The following is a 20,037-nucleotide window of genomic DNA, read 5'->3' as shown; positions in this document are numbered from 1 at the left end:
CTTCCTAGGATGGGAATGCTCTCATGCAAGAACATAATATTTGGAACTGTCACAGCCATGAGATGGAAGGCCATGAAAAAAATTATCATATGCCTGGCTGGTGTGGTTCAGTGATTGAGCATCAACCTATGCACCAAGAGGTCACCGGTTTAATTCCCGGTCAGGGCACATGCCCAAGCTGTGAGCCAAATCCCCAGTGGCGGACATGCAAGAGGCGGCCAATCGATGTTCTCTCTCATTGATGTTTCTCTCTCTCTCTCTCTCTCCCTTCCTCTCTCTCTAAAAATTGACAAAGAAAAAAATTGTCATAGATATTTTGATATCGTTGAGCTGGTTAGCATGGAATCACCTACCTCCAGACTTCCTGTTACATGAGAAAAATAAGAACCTATTTAAGTCACTGTTATTTACAGCAAAAAGTATCCCTAATGTTACATCCAAGTTGTTTCAGTGTGTTCATTCACTTACCCAAGCATTCATTGATTTTTTTTTTCTTTATTGATTTGAGAGAGAGAGATAGAAACATTGATGAAAGAGAACATCGATTGGCTACCTCCTACATGCCCCTCACTGGGGATCGGGCCCACAACCTGGGCATGTGCCCTGACCAGGAATCGAACCAGCAACCTCTTGGTGCATGGGTCAACACTCAGCCACTGAGTCTCACCGGCTGGACACATTCATTTATTTTATCAGCATTTATCACTGAGCATATACTATATGCCAATTACGGTGGAGGTAAGGGAGGCTGTGGCCATAATCAAGACACGCTTCATTCCTGGCCTCGTGGTTTCTTAGCTTGGTTGGGAAGCCACACTGAACAGGTGTGCTAGATCAGCGTGTTAACAAGGAGGAAAGGGCAGTCGTGCTCTTGGAGTGTAGAACAGGGACAGTTAACCTGGGTAAGCAGCACGAAAGTTCGTGGAGGCTAGTGTATTATTATTTAGCATTAAGTGATGTAATAGAGAGACCTCAAAATACAATGCCGACAACAAGAGAGAAGTTTTGCTCTGTTTTTGTTTTGTTTTTTCTTTTCAGTAACTGCCCTGGGCTCTGCCATTCATACGCGTGGATGGCAGCTCTCCATTCCCAGCCAGTAGGAAGGGGGCGTGGAAGTAAAGGGAAATCAGCCCCCTCTTTAAGGATGAGAACTTGAAGTGTGTGTGTGTGTGTGTGTGTGTGTGTGTGTTTGAGTGTGCATGCACGCACATTTCTGCCCACATCCCATTGGCCAGCTCCTAATCATGTGACCACACCTAGCTTGGAAAGTAGGGGCTCCGGACTGTAGCTAGGCAGCCAGAGGACAGCTAACACTCTGGGAGGTTCTATTGCTAAAAGGAAGAAGGAGAGCGTGGTCCTGAGGGACCGTGAGCAGTCACGCCTGTCAAAGACTGGGCTGAGAACACATGCTGGTGCATCCTCAGGGAGGTGGCACCTGAGGGGTCCCTGAAGGACCGATGCAGTGACTTCAGACAAGGTGTCCCAGAAGGGACTTTCAAGGCTCCCCCAAGACCCTGCGCTCTCCCTCTCCAGCCTCATTCCGGGAGCAGGCGACGGGTATTCTGATCGTTTGAACATGGGAACTTAGCTTTTGTTTTCCCTGCCTTTGTTTGCCACACTGCAAGGACGGAATGCCAGTACATTTTCTTTTCTACTTCTGAGGAAGAGCTGATGATTGAACTTGTCTGTGCCCTTGAGGAAAGCAGAGTGGTGTCCGGCCCCATCGACGATGCTGTGAAAAGGCATGAAGGACGGTGGGGTTCGGAGGGATAGGCTGAGTTTTTCCAGAAGCAGGACTTCCTCCACAGGGCGGGGAGGAGAGGCCTGTGGGGCGGGAGAAGGGAGCACTCAGTCACTCTCCCCGCGGGGCCTGGAGGGGGACCGCGAGGGGGAGGGGCTCTGGAACCCGTCCTCAGCTGAGCCCCCAGCCCCCAGGTCCCAGGGGACCTCAGAAACGGCGTCCCCTGCCTCAAGCACCCTGGTAAGCAGGAAGAAGAGGCACCACCACAGTGACCCGTGTGCATTAATGAGCAGTAAAGACCCTGCCCCAGACGCCTTGCCACTGCGGACAGCCCGGGCGTGGGCAGCTGGGGGAGGGGGCAGGTTAGACTTCCCTGCTGGTTCAACAAGATAGGGACCCAAGATATGGAGTCAAGACTAAGTTGATTTTTAGAGAATAAAGACCTGGGACCTCCTGGCACCCCTGGTTTGTGACCTGAGATTTAGACTCACTACATGTCCTGTTCCTTTCCTGCAGGAACTCTGGGTGCCCGCCAGGCTACTCTGACCCTGCTGTCAGGATCAGGCTGTTCCTGTGTCCCCTCCTCCATTACTTCAGGAGTCCCTCAAGCGACAGCTCCTGTCACTCCCCGAAACCCCGAAAGCTTCTCTCTCTCCCTCCTCTGAAACTTGAAGCTCACGGCGTCATCCACCTATTTGACACATGGGTATGGTGGGTTCTCGCTGCTGTGCTGGGACTTGGCCCCTGACTTGGCCCAGAGCTTCATGAAGGTAGAGCTGTGAGCTTTTCTCCAAACTCTGAGCTGATCATTAGAGCGCCCGCCCAGTCAACAGACCCACTGCAGGGCCCAGGGCTTGGTCGACCCTTCGTCAACCCCCTTTCCTCACCTCGTCCACACCACGGAGCTTGCTGCCACCTTTGCCAATGCCCTGGACAGGGACCAAGTCCCCCGTCTGCACCCAGGCTGCCTCTGGAATGACCCCCAGTTATCCAACCAGCATGCGGGTGTTGGGGTGCTCCCCCTAGAACAAGCCCCGTCTACTTCCTCCTCCGCCTGCCATAAAAGGTCAGGTTCTGCTGCAGCCTGGTGTTGAAAGTGAACTCATTTAGTGTCAAGCACTTCTGAGCACTGTGTACACCAGACCACAGCAGATGTAAACATCGCGGCCTCTCCTTTCCAGCTGGATAAACTTCGGCTTTCGGGGCGAGGCGCTGCCCCAGCACCCTCGCAGTGTTGCAAAGGTGTCCGCTGGGGCCCTGGCTCTGGGCAGAGGCCAGTTCTCCCCCTCAGCGGAAGTCCCACATTCGGGCCACTGAAGCTCAGGCCAGGGGCAGGGGGCACAGAGCCCATCTCCTGAAGGGGCCAGCCTGGAACCCTCCAGCTGAGAGCCCCCTCAGGGGCTATCCATGAGGAACACATTCTGGGGTGCTGGGGAGACCCCAGGGTCCTCCAAAAGTGCTACCTTCCTACTCAGACAGGGGCTTTCCATTTAAGCTTTAGATCCAGTGAAAATAAGAACGCGACTTTCTTTACCCCTGACAGGGTGATATTTTAAACATCATTTATTCACCTGACATTTGTTGAGCATCTACTATGTGCCAGTGTGCCAGGCATTATTCTGCCCTGCCCACTCAAAGTTGCCTAAAATCCCATCGTTAGTGTTAGTCTCATTAGTTGAAGGCTTTCATATCTATATGTTAGATACAGATATAAGTAGACATGTAATATATATTCATACGAGGCCCCATCCCTCACTCCTCAGTCATACTTTAAATTTTATTCATTTTCAATCAACCGACATTTATAGGGTACTCGTGATGTGCTGACAGCTCTCCCAGACACTGGACATAAACAAGACACAGTGCAGGCCCTGAGCAGCTCCCCATCCATCTCACAGGGAGGTGGCTTTGATGGGGCTTGAGAGAGAGGAGCAGACAGACCACTACAGGCTGTGGAGGACAGAGGGGCACAATCAGGGATGTGGCCCCACCTCACTAGCGATGAGACCTGGGCAAGCCTTCTGAAATCGGGGGTCCCTCTCCTCTTCTCCAAATGAGGAACTAGATTGGGGCTCCTGGACCCTTGAATTTAATAGACCAATAAAACACCAAAAACCTAACAGAGGGAACCATGTGGGTCACCAACTTGTGATTCCATTAAGTAAGCAATTTTATAGAAAAAGGAAAACCAGGGTGTTGACCATCTGCCAGCACCATTATTTCATGAAAGAAAGAACATCTTCAGCCTTTTAAAAGCAGAAAGGGCTTGGCTCAACCAGATTCATTTAGCTGAATAAAAAGCTCACTGCGTTGTCATCGTCCTCATTTTTCCCAGTCCAAGTGAGCTGTGTCGTGGCTAGCTGACCCACAGATGCACTGATGCCCGCAACACCGTGGGCCACTGAAGTCACGACCAAGTGGCCCGGGCCCAGAAGCGCCCTCTCTCAGACGCTGTTGAAGAAGCACCCAGTCCCCAACCCTTCCTGGAGCCCCCTTTTCTCTCCATCTACTTCCCTTATCCCACCTTCTCCTCTTTCCAAACTCCCTGAAAAACCAATGCCTCTCTCAACTCTGGTCTTCAGGCCTCCAGCCCAGGAGTCACGAAAACACAAATCACAAGAAGCACTGGCGAGCTCACACCCCACACACCGGGAGGCTGCTGTTCAGCCAAGGTGGACACTGACCTGTGCATCCCAGACTCCCTGCAAGATGCTGGGAGTGCTCTAGGCAGACAGTGTTCAGCTCACGCCTCCTTCAGCCACTGTGTCAGCTGCAGAGACCTGCCTTGTGCAAGGCCACGCCCCTCCTCGGGGCAGCGTGCGCCCAGTGGGCCATGTGGAAGCGTAAAGGCCTGGCCACCTTTGCCCAACACATGACAGCTCTGCAAGACCACTCTAGTCCAGAGCAACCCATGAGGTTGTCCAAGGCGGTATCACAGTTCAACTTCCTCCTCCACCAACTCTTCTCCTCCTCCTTTTCCCAGGTGTGGATTCCTAATAAACATCCTGCACTCTAAACTCTGAATCAGAGGCACTTCCTAGAGGTTCCCAACCTGTGCACCGTCAGCTCAGCCAGCCTCTGCAGAAACAATGGCCAGCCCTTCCCCCTTCACTTCCTGGTGGAAGAGACTTCCCATACACAAACCTTGATGAGCAAACCAGAGTCTTCATGTGTCATGGGAGCTAAAGAAATTCAGGTATTTTTGTCTCTTTTAACAAACACTAGCCTTCAAGGCCGTGGTATAGTGATGGATTCAGCAGGTCAACCCGAGCAGCAAGATTGACCAGTAACCTCTCTGTCCAGGGCAGCCCCACCCTCACCTCCCACGAAGCCACTACCGCGTAGTTGGAAAGCTGCAAGAGGGCATGGTTTAAGGTGGGAACAAAACTCTTGGGTTTACAAGCTCGAAATAGAATCCCCATTATGTATGCATTGGCGGTGGCAGGGCTAGGGGATGGGGAATGTGTACTATTATGAGCTTGGATGACCCGTGACATGCTCTTGAGTGCCTGGCCCTGCACTGTGCTTGCACCTGAGACTCAACAAATCCCAGCTGCCTGGGAACAGGAAGCAGAACAGCAACGAAGGAAGGTTGTCCTGTGCGTACACCCTATTTCCACACATTCCACCTCTGAACCCTGGCCAGCGGAGCAGGAGACAGAAACAAGCCCCAAAGTTGGGTGGATGCTGCTGCTGCTGCTGCTGCTGCTGCTGCCAAAAGAGATCAAAGGCAGAGGCCTTTTAGCAAAGGACACGTGTGCAAACAGAGGCTGGTGGCTTGCTCCGGAGAGGGAACAGGCGTCTGTCCCGTGGCCGGGCCAGGACTGCAGCCAGCTGTGTCCGGAGCTGACTCTGGGAGAGCAGAGTCCCAAGAGCCCCACCGTACACACACCCACAGGAGCAGAAGGGACCCAGGAAGCAGGCCCTCCCCAAGGTGCAGGGCTGGATTCCCAGGAGACCAACCATACCCTTAGCATAGCTGCTAATGCTGGTGAGTGTGTGTCCTCCTCTGCATTGATGAGGGACACACTGCAGGCCTTCATGTTCCACACACCCGCAGGCGTGCACAGCCACACATGTACAATCACTCGGAAACAGCAGTGCAGCTTCATCAGTGCCCAACACACATGCACAGCCAATGACCAAGAGCAGGTTCCTGTGGGCAAACCCAGAGCAGCCCTGGCCAGCCTTCCTGGGGCTCACAGAAGAGGCAGCGAGCCTGTCCTTGTCCTGTGAGAGTGGTTCTCAAAGTGAGAACCCTGGACCAGTAGCATCAGCATCACCTAAGAACTGGTTAGAAATACAGAGCCCAGCCCTGGCCAGTTTGGCTCAGCGGTTAGAGCGTCGGCCCATGGACCAGACAGACCCCAGTTCAGTTCCCGATAAGGGCAGGTACCTCAGTTGCAGTTTGTCATGTGGGTGGCAGCCAGTCATGTGTCTCTCTCACATCGATGTTTCTTTCTCTCTCTTCTTCCCTCTCCCTCCTGCTCTATCTGAAGATAAATGCAAAAATGTCCTTGGGTGAGGAAGGAAGGAAGGGAGGGAGGGAAGGAGGGAGGGAGGGAGGGAGGGAGGGAGGGCGAGCCCTGAGCTGTCTGGGGGGCCAGTTATGGGCCAGCCCCTGTGTTAAATAGACTTTACACACATCATCTCGTTTAAAACTAATAAAGACAGTAAGTCTTCATTTAACATCATCTATAGGTTTTTCAACTCTAAGCGAAACAATGTATAATAAAACCAACTTTAATGTTGTAAACAAGTTAAGCTCTCCGGCATCTCATCAACATTACAATGAAATGACTATGAATGAAACAGCATTATCCAAGGATCTGCTGTAAGCTGAGACATACACTTTTTCCCCCTATCTTTTTCAGCTAGGAAAAGCCAAAGTTCAAAAAGGTTGAGAGACTTGCCTGGCATCATTGAAGCCAACACACACTCAGTCTGACTCCCAACTACATGCTCCTAATCACCTTGTAGAAGTAGCTCCTGGCCTGGGCTGAATATAAACACCCCACCAAGGACTGTGCCCGCCATGCCAGACCCCACCCCTGCCGCCCCTATTTCTCCCTGCCTGGCAGCCAGTCCTAAATCTTTCCTCAAGAGACAAGGCTGGGCCATCCCAGCAGGGCCGGGACGAGGGGCGGGAACCAAAGCCCCATCTCGTGAGCAGGCAGCACCTCTGCCAAGGCCTCGCCCGCCCGCAGGAAGAGCAGAAGGCAGCGGCTCGGAGGGCTGGCAGCCCAACCTGCGCCCCAAGCCTGAGAGACAGCCAGCGGCCCTGTGGAATCCAAAGCCTGCTGCTGTGTGCTCCTCTGACCCAGAACGCTTCCGGAAGAGTATTAAGAGGGACCTGGGTTTGAGTCCTGGCTTGTCACTAATTTACCGAGTGACCTGGGCTGGTCACATCCCCCCTTGGAATCTGTTTCCATTTCTGCCGTGAAGGGGTTGACTGATCATTTACAAGGATATCTCCTGCTCTGCGGCCGTGTCTTGGGCTCTAGATTTCCAGGTGACGTTGGAGAAGTCTGGCTGGGACATGGGAAGCTGAAATGCCAACGGCTCTGGAACCCGCTCTCCACTCAGCCGACGCATCTCTGCTTGCGACTGGAGAGTGACCCCAAGTTTCCCTGACGTGCCTGGCTTTGCACCTACTCCTCGCTCCCCATATACTCACACCCGGGATTTCTCTTCTAGAGCATATCCAGGCAGGGCACCAGGGTCCGGGAGGAGCTGAGGAGCGACCCCTGTCCCAGACCAGAGGCAGCCATGGGGATTTGTACCGTTGTGACGGACGCCAACATCTCATCTGGCCCTGAGAGCAACACCACAGGCATCACGGTCTTCTCCATGCCGGGCTGGCAGCTGGCACTGTGGGCTGTGGCCTACCTGACCCTCGTGCTGGTGGCCGTGACGGGCAATGCCACGGTCATCTGGATCATCCTGGCCCATCAGAGGATGCGCACAGTCACCAACTACTTCATCGTCAACCTGGCCCTGGCCGACCTCTGCATGGCCGCCTTCAACGCTGTCTTCAACTTCATCTACGCCAGCCACAACATCTGGTACTTTGGCCGTGCCTTCTGCTATTTCCAGAACCTCTTCCCTGTCACGGTCATGTTCGTCAGCATCTACTCCATGACCGCCATCGCTGCAGACAGGCAAGAGCGGGTAGGGCTCGGGAGAAGCTGGGGGAGCCGGCCCACTTTGCTGGGGCTCAGACAGGGCTGGGGACTTGCCCGTAGTCACACAGCAAGTTAAGTGTAGAACCCAGGGAATTGCCTCCCAACCTGATCATGATCCAAAACTGCGTATCTGGAAGGCAGGGGACTAGGGAACTGAAGCAGGGAAGGTTAAGGTTAGACACAGGAAGAACTTGATACCAGATGGTTGTCCAGTGTTTTAGAAACTTTCTGGAATGTTCTTTCTGAAGTTGATCTTTGCTGTGGTGTCTTTCTTTTACTACAAGAAAATTGCTTATATGGTTTTCCTATTCCTAGGTAGATTATATGAGGGGGAAATGTAAGATTGCATGCAGTTATAGAATTACACGGGCCCATCCTTTCCCCCGGGCTTCTCTCAGCGCTGCAGACTGTGGCTTCTGTGGGGGTGTCAGGGAGGATGGAGGAGTGATCGGCGGCAGCTGTGGGATCCTTTTAAAGCCGGATGGGGCAGGCAGGGCCGGTGTACAAGAGGAAGGGAACTGTGTGTCCCCGAGGGAGTGTGGTTGAGACAGACGACAAACAACAAGAAACAGACGAAATACACCAGGCAAGTGTGGGAGGCAGGGAGGAGCCTGGGGCCCAGGGAGACACAGACTCCTGTCCAAATGGTTTGAAGAGGCTCACGCACCCCCTCCCAGCCAATGAGCCCCGCAACCTCTCCACTACAGCAGCTCTCGTCTCTGTGCTTGGCTGTCTTACTATGGAATCTCCCTGAAGATTTCATTTGAGAAGTTTATTTCTACTAATTAAAAGCAAAAAGAAAGTTTAAAAACCATTCATCCCATGTTGGAGTCCCATGTTTCAATTTTGCACCCAGGAAACAGGCCAGAGAGATGGGCAGGACGCCCCGAGGTCAGCCAGCGAGTCAGGGGGAGGGCCAGATGCCTGGAACCCAGACACACTCACCACCACCGCCACAAAAAGGCCCTTCTTCCCCCCTGGAAATATCTGAAAGTCTCACTAAGACTTTCTTTCCTTTACTCAGCAAGTATTTGAGTGTGTCCTCTGTTTCAGGCACTGGGATATATACCAATGGGAAAAAAGAGTCCTGAAATCATGACCTCACGAAAACTTCCTTTTTGAAGGGGGTGGGGGACGTGTGAATGGACTTGAGAGGCCAGGGTGGGAGCAGGGGACCGGTGGGAGGCTGCTGAATAGTAATCCAGGTGAGAGAGGATAGTGGCTCAGGCCAGGGTGGGAGCAGGGGACCGGGCGGGAGGCTGCTGAATAGTAATCCAGGTGAGAGAGGATAGTGGCTCAGGCCAGGGTGGGAGCAGGGGACCGGGCGGGAGCCTGCTGAATAGTAATCCAGGTGAGAGAGGATAGTGGCTCAGGCCAGGCTGGGAGCAGGGGACCGGGCGGGAGGCTGCTGAATAGTAATCCAGGTGAGAGAGGATAGTGGCTCAGGCCAGGCTGGGAGCAGGGGACCGGGCGGGAGGCTGCTGAATAGTAATCCAGGTGAGAGAGGGTAGTGGCTCAGGCCAGGGTGGTAATTGTGGAGACTTGCCCTTCGGTTCTTCATTTCTATTACGTACAGCTACTGTGCTGGGCACTGGGGGCGGGACAGATAAAAATGCCTGCTCTGGTGAGAATTGACATAATAAACAGATAAGTTATATATTGTATTTTGAGATCATGGGAACGTATTAGGAAAGGGAAAGGGGACCTGAGGTGCTGGGGGGGCAGGTTGCAGTGTTAGGGTGCCAGACTGGCCTTACCGTGAGGGTGGGTTAGAGCAGACAGGAGGGTGGTGAGAAAGTGAGCCTCCTGGGCTCTGGGTTGAAAGAACGTTCCAGAAAGCGCAGCAGCAGCGAAGGCCTGTGGCCGGAGCAGGCCCGTGTGTGAGGAGCAGCAAGGAGGGCGTCCTCACCGACACGGGTGGAAATGCTCCCGGGCACCGAGTCAGTTGCTCGCTTAATGCCCCAGACCCCAAGACACAAGCTCCCCTGCTCGGGGCAAGGGCTAAAGAAAATGGGAGGCTGTCTCCTACTGTCCTGCCTTGTCCGAAGGTTCAGATTAACTCCAGGGAGGAAGACCAGGGGTCCTGTAGGACCAAAGCCATTTCCAGTAAATTTAAAGGAAGAAGGTGAATAAGAATAATCACACTCCCGAGCCCCGAGCCCCTGCTGCCTGCGGGCAGGTCTCGGGCATCCCACTCACTCTGCACAGGAACCCTAGTGGCACGAATGACGACCAGCCCACTTTGCAGAGGAGGAAATGAGAACGGAGTCCCGGGAGCTCAGGTTATGTGCTCGAGACGCCAAGGCTGGGAGGAGTCGGGATTCAAATCTGGATCAGGCCGAACCCGAGCCCCAGGCCTGCTCCGCTACTAAACGAGAAGAAAAGTGCCCTTTCCCGTCCCACCTCCTGGAACAGGAAGGACACCGGAGCCCGCAAGTGGACCCTCTGGTCGCCTGTACCGCCTATGGGGGGCGGGGTGCCAAGAGCCTTGAGGAACACGGCCAACCTCTCTTGTCCTACTAAGGTACTCGGCCTGGGTCCAGGCTGTCGAGGGCTAGAGCTGGGCCAGGGCCAGGCCACAGTCAGGAGAAGGTCATTGTCACAGCGTAGGGAGAGAGGAGGGTCACAAATGATCTAGTCCAGACATGGACAGCCTGTGACCACGGACTGTGGGCAGGAATATGAGGCGTCATGAACTTGGAGGAGATCACAGTTACAGGTGTAGGCAGCACGCCAGGTTTGCTGGGACTCCAGCAGCGCCTGGGACTGTCGGCAGTAGATATCGCCAGCACTTCTGTTGTGCAGAAATCTCAGAGTGTCACCTACACTCATCACTACTTCAAAATTACGTTTCCAGCCCTGGTCAGTTGGGCTCAGCGGTTAGAGCGTTGACCTGCGGACCAGAGAGTCCCGGGTTCAGTTCCCACTAAGGGCACGTACCTCAGTTGCAGTTTGTCCCCGGACCTGGTTGGGGTCGTGTGGATGGCAACCAGTCGATGTGTCTCTCTCATATCAATGTTTCTCTCTCTTCCTCCTTCTTTCCCTCCTGCTCTATCTGAAGATAAATGCAAAACATGTCCTCAGGTGAGGATAAAAAAACAAAAAACAAAAAAATTTACCAGACCTGCTACTAGATTGTGTTGTTTAGTGTTTGCTAAAGAAGTGGACGCATTACTATGTCCCAGATTTACTTTATATTTTAATGATGGTATTTCAGTATAACTGACTGTCATCGTAATCCTTGTGCTGTACCTGCGGAGGGCCACACACACAGGGCTGTCCCACCACCAGAGTGAGCCAGGTCCGGAGCGGGAAGCACGTGCACTGTCCATGTGCGCAGGGCACTGAATGCCACTCTGAAGGGGTAGGCGGCACTGCCCGATAACAGCCACAGCCGTATGTGCCTATTTAACTTATAGCTAATTAAAATTTAAATCTGAGTTCCTTGGTCATGTTGGCCACGTGTGTTAGTGGCTACCGAACAGGACAGTGCGTACACAGAGCATTTCCACCGCTTCTGAGAGCTGCTGGGCAGGGCTGCTTTGGGCTTCGTCCAGGAGACTGCCGGGCTCTGCTAATGTTTCTGAACAGAAGAGGGACTGGCCTAGGGCTAAGGGGCTCGGCAGGGCTGTTTCAGACAAGTGTCCTGAGATGGACATCCAATGTGGCCACACCGCTCTCTTGTGGCCATCTGAGAGCAAGTCCATACTCAGAGGGAGGCGGTGCAGTAGGGGCCTGGGCTGGGGGTTAGGCCACCCGCATGCCATGTGGCTGTGGGAAAGTCACCAGCAGCAGTGTGGAGAACGGGGCTGGAGGGAGAGAGGATAGGGGCTGGTCTGGTAGGAGGTGCCCACTGTTCATACCGCCCTTCGCTCACAGGTATATGGCCATCGTCCACCCCTTCCAGCCACGGCTCTCAGCTCCTGGCACCAAAGCAGTTATTGCTAGCATCTGGCTGGTGGCCTTGGCACTCGCCTTTCCCCAGTGTTTCTACTCCACCATCGTCATGGACGAGGGAGCCACTAAGTGCATAGTGGACTGGCCCGAAAACAATGGCAGCAAGATGCTACTTTGGTAAGGCCTAGGGGTGGGGGGGAAGTGTGGTGTGTGCATGCACGTGCATATGACAATGTGTGTGCTTGTGTGTGCATGTGTGCACACACTTGCATGTACACATTTGCAGTATGTGCATGTGGGTGCATACATGTGTCTATGAGTGTACTTGGGTTAGTGTAAGTACACGTATGTACTAAAAGGAACATCACGTACTAAGTGTCAGGCTTGTTCTAAGCATATACATATATGAACTCATTTACTTCTCCTAACATTATGGAGTATGTATTATTTTTCTTCCCATTTTTCAGCTGAGAAAACTGAGGCTAAGTAATGTGCCCAAGACCATAGGGCTAGTAAGAGGTGAAGTGAAGAGTTAAACATAGGCAGTCCTGCTTCAGAGTGCAACCTCCTCCCCCTCTGTCACTTAAAGCAGGATGTGCACACCCTCAGTTGAGGATACGGTGTGTGCACATGTGCATGTGCCACTACACACGCAGACGCACCCATCCTGTCTGTGTGTGTTAGTGTGTGTGTGTATGTGGATGTGCTTGTGGGCGTGTGTGCACACAGGTACGTGTTCAGGAATGTGTGTGTGGGTGTGTGTTTGGGGAGGGCACTGTAAAAGCTCAGGCCACAAGGGTCAGGGTATTGAAGCAGAAAGAAAGGGTCAGTGATGGAGCCGGGGGTGTTTTGGGGAGGATGCCTGGTGCCTGCCTGGTGCTGAGGTGGGCACCAAGGGCTCTGGGGTGGGTGTGGGGTAAAATAAAACTCAGCATGGTCCAGTTGCTGTGTGACCCTGGGTAAGTCCTTTCCCTTTCTGGGCCTCCATTTGCCTAGTACTCACGGTGTGGCTTCCTGATCCCCAAGCACGGCATGGTGGATAGTAGAGGATAAAGAACTGGTCGAGGTTTGGAGTCAGCAGCTGGGATAGAGCCCTGCCCTGCGCCCTGCTGGCTGGAAGACCCTTCGTAGTCACTTAACCTCTCTGAGCCTTTGGCCCCTTCTCTCTCAAATGGGGATTATTAGTAAAGGAACCTTGTTCAAGGATAGTTGTGAGCACAAAGGAGAAAATGTACGCCAGGCCCTCAGCACCATGTCCGCCAGAGCCGGCGCCTCTGTGTGGTAGTTTAAATAGGGGACACGTGCAAACAAACTGCAGGCATCAGATTTAGTCCAATAGGACCCCGCTGCCCCAAGCCCGAGGATGTGCCTGCTCTGGGCCGGGGCTGCCAGGTCACCATGGCGACACAGCCCCCACCCCGCCTCCTCCAGACCCCTCCCCTGACACCGGTCTCCGTCGGTGCTGAGCCCGGGCCTTCAGCACTGGGGAAGGCGCCGTTCCTCTGAGAAGCCTGTTTCGGGGGGCTGTTGGGCCTCGAGGGCAGGCCCCGCCCGGGTCTCGTCCCTGCGCGGTACCCCAGCTTCGCGGAAGGACTCAGGGCTCCAGAGCGGCGCCTGCAGCGAAGCGCTCGGGTTTTTGGCTCCGGGAGGGATGGAGAGAAGACTGGCCACTGGGAGGCGCCGTTTCTCCGCCTCCGTCGGGCCTCCTCTCCCTGGGAAGCGGACCGGGCGGAGCCGAGGGTACCGAGCACCGGCTCTCCGGCGTGGCGGGTTCCGACCCTGATGCAGGCAGCACGGTGCGCACACGATTCTGGGAGAAAACACTCCGAATTGTTGAGCGTGGGGGGTGGGTGAGGAATTCCCATTGCGTCCTCTGCTGGCACTTGTCTGTCACCTGGGCCGACGCAGGCTAACCTGGCGTCCTTTCGCAGCGGGAAGCCCTCTTTGGGCACCTGTGCTGGCTAGTGTTGCCTTTACTTATTTACTGTCTTTAAGTCAAACTAAGGCCTCCGGAGCCGCCCAGGCTGGCTCGCCGCGGGCAACTCAAGGGCCGCTCAGGGGCGCCCGCGGGGTCCAAGGTACTGAGCGCTGGCGGGTGCTCAAGTCGCCCCCGGACCGCCGCTGCCCCGCCTTTGGCTCTCCCTCCAGGTACCACCTCGCCGTGATCGTCCTCATCTACTTCCTGCCTCTCGTGGTGATGTTCTTTGCCTACAGCGTCATCGGCTTCACGCTCTGGAGATGCGCGGTCCCCGGGTACCACGCGCACGGCGCCAACACGCACTACCTGCTGGCCAAGAAGAAGGTGGGCGCCGGGGGCGGGGCGCGCCGGGGCGGGGCCGCTCCTCCGGGCTCCAGGCTCCAGGATCGCCCTCCAGGGGGCGCCGCGGAGCACAGGATCCACTGGCAACTAGCCGGGGTCCCAAGTCCCTGGCCAGAGCCTGAATTCTTTCTCCTCGGGCAGGTCTTGGTCTTTGGCCAAACTCCAAGTTACAGGGACTTCGCAGAATGTTAGGGAATCAGGGAACCCTTAAGCCCCACAGAATTTCAGATTCTTCCAAGAACTTTAGAATGACAGAATCTTAAAATCTTACACTTTTTGAGTAATCAGAATATTTAACTTAAGAAGTCCCACAGAACTACAGAAGGCTCCTTGATAGAATCACAGGCATGTTCTCAGATGCGGGAACTGCAGACCCGAGATCATGGACACGGGACTGCAGTGCAGCTACATCATGTCTCAGTTTCCAAAGGAAGTGCAGTGCCCCTGCTCAGGGCTCCAGGGATCCTGATACCCTGTCAAAAGCTTATCTTTGCTTTGCCCGCTTCCTGTTAGGTGAGCAGGGAGGTAATGGGCTGATCATATCATGTATCAGGTCAAAGTCTCAACTTCTCATGTACTGTTCGGAATTTTTCAGGGCAATTCGGGGAGGTGGTTGGATATAGAACACCATTTGGGACTTCCTCCTCACGGAGAGCTGGTCCCCATGTGCCAGCCCTGGCTTGTCTTCCATCCCATGGGGTACTGGGCCACACTCAAGGACACCTGCTGAAACCAACCATGAGAGGGGAAATGTCGGCTGGGCCCTGGCAGAGGCTGGGGTCCCAGATTGGAGCCTCATACCTCTGGATGGAAGGGCTGTGGCTGGGCCCTGGCAGAGGCTGGGGTCCCAGATTGGAGCCTCATACCTCTGGATGGAAGGGCTGTGGCTGGGCCCTGGCAGAGGTTGGGGTCCCAGATTGGAGCCTCATACCTCTGGATGGAAGGGCTGTGGCTGGGCCCTGGCAGAGGTTGGGGTCCCAGATTGGAGCCTCATACCTCTGGATGGAAGGGCTGTGGCAGACACAGACCCCAGGGAGGGCAGTGGGGCTGGAAACCCATAGCTGGCGTAGGGACTCCCCAAAGGATGTGGTTAGGAGTGAGTGCTCATCCACAAGGGATTCAGGATGCCTTTTAAGGGAAGTGGACACTGAGTTGGGCTTTGAAGTGTGAGGACTTCAAAGGAAAGGCAGCAGTGTGGACAGAGGGACCAGGCTGAGCACAAGGCCCAAGATGGAGGGCCCAGGAGTGTCTGAGCAGCAGATGCTCCAGGGGACTGAGGCCACAGTGGTAGACAGGACCTGCTTGTTGAGGGCTTTCCAGGCTGGCCAGAGGGGCACCCCACCCCCACCCCTGGGAGGATCGGGGCTTGGGGCTTCCAGGCTGAGCAGTGACTTAAGCCTTTCCTGGACCAGTTTGTGAAGACCATGGTGCTGGTGGTGGTGACGTTTGCCATCTGCTGGCTTCCCTACCACCTCTACTTCATCCTGGGCCACTTCCAGGAAGACATCTACTGCCACAAGTTCATTCAGCAGGTCTACCTGGCGCTCTTATGGCTGGCTATGAGCTCCGCCATGTACAATCCCATCATCTATTGCTGCCTCAACCGCAGGTGAGTCCTCATCCCCACCCCTCTCCTCAGTTCTCGGGGCCCTGTGGCCTGTCCCCATCTGGGCTCACCTGTGCCCTTGTGCCCCCACCCCCACATGGGATTACCATCCTCACAGCGAGCCCACAGCACATTCCTCCCTCTGGTCTGGGCCCCACCTCCTCCCCAAAGCCTTGCCCCATTGTTCTCACCATTTGTCTGCTCTTGCTTTCTCTTGGGGGGGGGGGGGTTACGTATGGAACAAAAGGAGAGAAGGGAGGGACAGAGAGATGGAGGGAGGGGGAGAGTCAGAGAGAGGCAGGAGGACAAACAGAGGGGGAGGAAGGAAGGAGCCAAGGTAAAAGACTTCATCTGTGCTGACGGTTTTTTTCCCCTTTAGTGATTTTGTAGAGAGAGGAAGGGAGAGGGAGAGAGAGATAGAAACATCAATGAGAGAGAACATCGATTGGCCGCCTCCTGCATGCCCCCCCACTGGGGATCAGGTCCACAACCTGGGCATGTGTCTTGACTGGGAATCGAACTGGCAACCTCTTGGTGTATGGGTTGACACTCAACCACTGAGCCACACCGGCCGGACTGTGCTGAATTTTAAGAGCTTCCTGCAATGAGGAAGAACCAAGGACTTGCCTTGGGTGAGAAGTCCCGAGCCCAGCAGTATGAACACTCAGTCGCAGTCCCAGGGCCAGATCCGACAGAGGAGCCGCCTGCTCCCTGGGGTGATCACAGTGCATCTCCTGCCATCAGGGGCTTTCGGGGCAGCTGGGAAGCAGCCAGGGAGGATGGAGCCCAGCTCTCACTCCTCAGACACCATCTGGCTCTCCCCACTTTTATACTTCTGGGGAAGCAGAGTCCCAGAGACGGCCTGGCATTTGTTCTGGGGCACTTGGAAAGGTGGGGGGTGCTGGGCCAGGCAGAAAACCCAGCACCCAGCAGTCTGGCTGGCAGAGCAGGCCATGCAGCCTCAGAAAACCGACGGCGGGGTCAGGTCGGAGGATCCAAGAGGTGGACCCTGAGTCCTGGCCTTAACAGGAGAGTGATATGGGCAACATTGGCCCTGGGCCTCTTTGTTCAAGCCTTTTTACCACCTCCCTGCCCACATGTCCGGGCCACTCCTGCCATTAGGGTCTTTGTTGTTCAGACATCCTTCCCACCTGGGGAAGGCCAGAAGGAAGTGGGAAAACTACATTTTTTGAGTGTTTAATGGGTGCCACAACCTTCAGTTGTCTCCTGCAAGGGAAGTAGATATAGAGGGAGGAAGGCGTTAGTCCCATTTTACAGATGAGGAAACTGAGCCTCAGAAATGACTCTCCTGACTCAGCAAGCAGTGGAGCCAGCATCCATGTCTCTCTGCAGCCTGTAACCTCACCCCACACCACACTTCTCTTGCATGCAGCGTGCCGGAGGGAGAACTCGGGAGGGACGTCACTTGAGGGAGGGGCCACCAGCACTCAGTGTCTGTGTGTTGGTCACTCTCCTGCCACCTAAGGACACAGTCCTCGGGGCTCTATTTCTCCAAGGGACTCTCCAAGTTCCTGAAATAAGTTCTGAATCACTCAGTATTTGATGACACTAGCTGTCAAGCGGGCTGTGCTCCTGGCGGGAAGCTTCATTGAGAATATGTTCACCAAGGGGCCATGTGTGCCCCACAGGGAGACACCAGTGAACAGAAACAATGCTCCTTGCCTCGGGGAGCTGACATTCTGGTGAGGGCAAACCTAGTAAGGCGATAAGCAAACCTAGTAAGTACATGAATCGCATAGTGTGTTAGGTGGTAAGTCCTACAGGAAAAAGGAGAAACGAGAGCTGGGTGAGGGAAGACAGGAAGGGCTGGGGGAAGTCATGGGCAGGGGGTACAATTTTAAAGGATGGTCAGGGTAGGCCTTATTGAGGAGTCTTTTTTTTAATATTTTTTTTCTTTATTGATTTTAGAGAAAGAGGAAGGGAGAGGGATAGAAACATCGATGAGAGAGAACATTGATTGGCTGTCTTCTGCATGCCCCCACTGGGGATCAGGCCCACAACCTGGGCATGTGCCCCGACCGGGAATCGAACGGGCAACCTCCTAGTGCATGGTTGGTGCTCAGCCACTGAGCCACGCTGGCTGGGCTGTTGAGGAGACTTTAGAGCAAGGGCTTGAGGATTAAGTGGGCCCTGTCTAGGGAAGAGTTCCAGGCAGATGAACAGCGAGCAAAGGCCCTGGGGTCAAGGGAAGGACAGGGCTGGTACTCTGACCTGGAGCCCTGTGTGGCTGGGCCCTGGAGACACATGCTCTGACTTCTCCTTGAAAGGAGTCAGCGCGGAGCTGTGCTGGAACTGGACCTCAGCGAGGCAAGGGGAGACACAGGGAGGTAGATGGTTAGGCTATTGAGGTAATCCAGGCAAGAGATGGTGGGTTTAGACTGGGGTGAAAAGTGGTCAGAGTCTGGCTATTGCTAAGGTAAAGCCAACAGAATTTGATGGAGGGGAGACGGCATGAGAGATCAAGGGTGACTCCCAGGGACGGAGATGCAGACGACTGTGAGGGGCGTGGGGGGTGATGGTTAGCTCAGGCGGGGGCATGCTGGGTGTGAGTGTGGCCACTAAGCTCCCATCATACAGGCATTTGCTGGGCCACACCATGGAGTCTTGTAGAGCTACAAGGCAAGGAACCAAAACTCGACGTGCTTTTCTGGAACACGGGACCCTGTGGCTCCTGGGAACAAACAACACAGTTCTCCCTCTCGGCTGCCACTCAGGGTCTTGTTTGTCTTCCTCTCTGACAGGCCAGTGTCCACCTTCTGCAGCTCACTTCTTCCACCCGTCTGCTTCCTCTTACCTCTCATTTGCGTGTGGATCTTTAATTATAATCTCAGAGATGCCACAGGGAGAGTTGTTCATTTTTTTTTTTTTTTAATCTCGATTTTGGTGGTGGTGGGAGTTATTTTTTATTTATTTATTTTATTTCATTTTTTCCTTTATTGATTTGAGAGAAAGAGGACGGGAGAGGGAGAGAAACATCGATGAGAGAGAACATCAATTGGCTGCCTCCTGCATGCCCCCACTGGGGATCTGGCCCACAACCTGGGCATGTGCCCCGACCGGGAATTGAACCGGTGACCTCTTGGTGCGTGGGTCGATACTCAATCTCTGAGCCACACCGGCCAGGCAGGAGTTATTTTTTAAGCAAATGTACCAAGTGTATATTTTCTTTTTTAATTTTTATTTATTTATTTTTCTTTATTGGTTTTAGAGAGAAAGGAAGGGAGAGGGAGAGAGAGACAAGCATTAATGAGAGAGAACATCGACTGGCTGCCTCCCCCGTGCCCCTCACTGGGGATCGGGCCCACAACATGGGCATGTGCCCTGACCAGGAATTGAACCGGTGACCTCTTCACGGGTGAACGCTCAACCACTGGGTGCAAGTGTATTATTTTCTTTCAAAGCTGTCCCCTTGGGAGAGCATCCTTATTTCCCCCAACATTGCCAAAGCCCCAATTTGTTAAGACTCCTATGAATATTACTGTAGAAGCCCATTAACCAGTCAAATGAGAAAGTGTTTCTGTATAATTTGTACTTGGTTTCTTTTTGTCGTTGGTTATAACAAATGGTGTACTTCATTCAGCTCAATCACCCACTCCAATCACTAGACTTAGCTCCCATTACTTCCGGCTGTTTCCAAAATTCAAATCCATGAAAGACTGTGTCTCTGCAGGGCCCGAGCAATGGCGGTTCTCAGGAGTGAGGCAGTGCCTTTCCCCGAAGGGAGATGGGCTCCTAGAGGTGGGAGAAGCTGTAGTAACTGCCCCTTCACCCCTGCTCAAGCTGACCCTCCATCCCCCAGGTTTCGCTCTGGCTTCCGGATCGCTTTTCGCTGCTGCCCGTGGGTCACGCCAACTGAGGAGGATAAGGTGGAGCTGACTCACACCCCCTCTCTCTCCAGGAGAGTCAACAGGTGTCACACTAAAGAGACGCTGTTCATGAATGGGGATGTGGCCCCATCTGAGGCTACCAGTGGGCAGCCTGGGGGTCCCCAAGTTGGGGTGCCTATCGAATCCTGAAGCCTTGTGCCTGGCTGCAGGGTGAGGCTTAGCACCCTTGGAGAAGCAGCACATCAAGAGACCACGTCTGAACATGTGGCCCACGCCTCACTCTTCAATACGTCGATGCAGAAACAAGACAGAGCCGGGAACTCTACAGTGGACGCTAACTTTAAGAGGACCCAGCCTTTCCTCCCAAAGACAGTGCTTCTGGGGATCCACTAGGAGTCAAAGTGGGAGCTGACACATCTAGTCCAGGAGTTGCCAGGTCG

The 20,037-nt window shown here is 54.2% G+C and overlaps 1 protein-coding gene across 1 annotated transcript; it reads left to right on the top strand.

Annotated features, from left to right (window-relative positions):
• Nucleotides 1-7,510: 7,510 nt before the first annotated feature.
• TACR2 (tachykinin receptor 2) lies at nucleotides 7,511-19,786 on the top strand. Its single transcript, XM_036264844.1, has 5 exons — nucleotides 7,511-7,902; nucleotides 11,806-12,000; nucleotides 13,972-14,125; nucleotides 15,556-15,752; nucleotides 19,570-19,786. Exons 1-5 carry the CDS (start codon nucleotides 7,511-7,513, stop codon nucleotides 19,784-19,786), a joined length of 1,155 nt encoding a protein of 384 aa, XP_036120737.1.
• The last annotated feature ends 251 nt before the right edge of the window (nucleotides 19,787-20,037 follow it).

Source organism: Molossus molossus, unplaced genomic scaffold (genome assembly GCF_014108415.1).
Source record: "Molossus molossus isolate mMolMol1 unplaced genomic scaffold, mMolMol1.p scaffold_m16_p_17, whole genome shotgun sequence".
Classification (NCBI taxonomy): domain Eukaryota; kingdom Metazoa; phylum Chordata; class Mammalia; order Chiroptera; family Molossidae; genus Molossus; species Molossus molossus.
Note: the sequence above shows the minus strand (reverse complement) of the source record. Positions and strands in the feature narration are given on the sequence as shown.

Coding starts and splice junctions, on each gene's coding strand:
- TACR2 (XM_036264844.1), top strand. CDS start 7,511: ATGGGGATTTGTACCGTTGTGACGGACGCCAACATCTCATCTGGCCCT. Junction 12,001..13,971: donor GGCAGCAAGATGCTACTTTG/GTAAGGCCTAGG, acceptor CTCTCCCTCCAG/GTACCACCTCGCCGTGATCG. Junction 15,753..19,569: donor TATTGCTGCCTCAACCGCAG/GTGAGTCCTCAT, acceptor TCCATCCCCCAG/GTTTCGCTCTGGCTTCCGGA.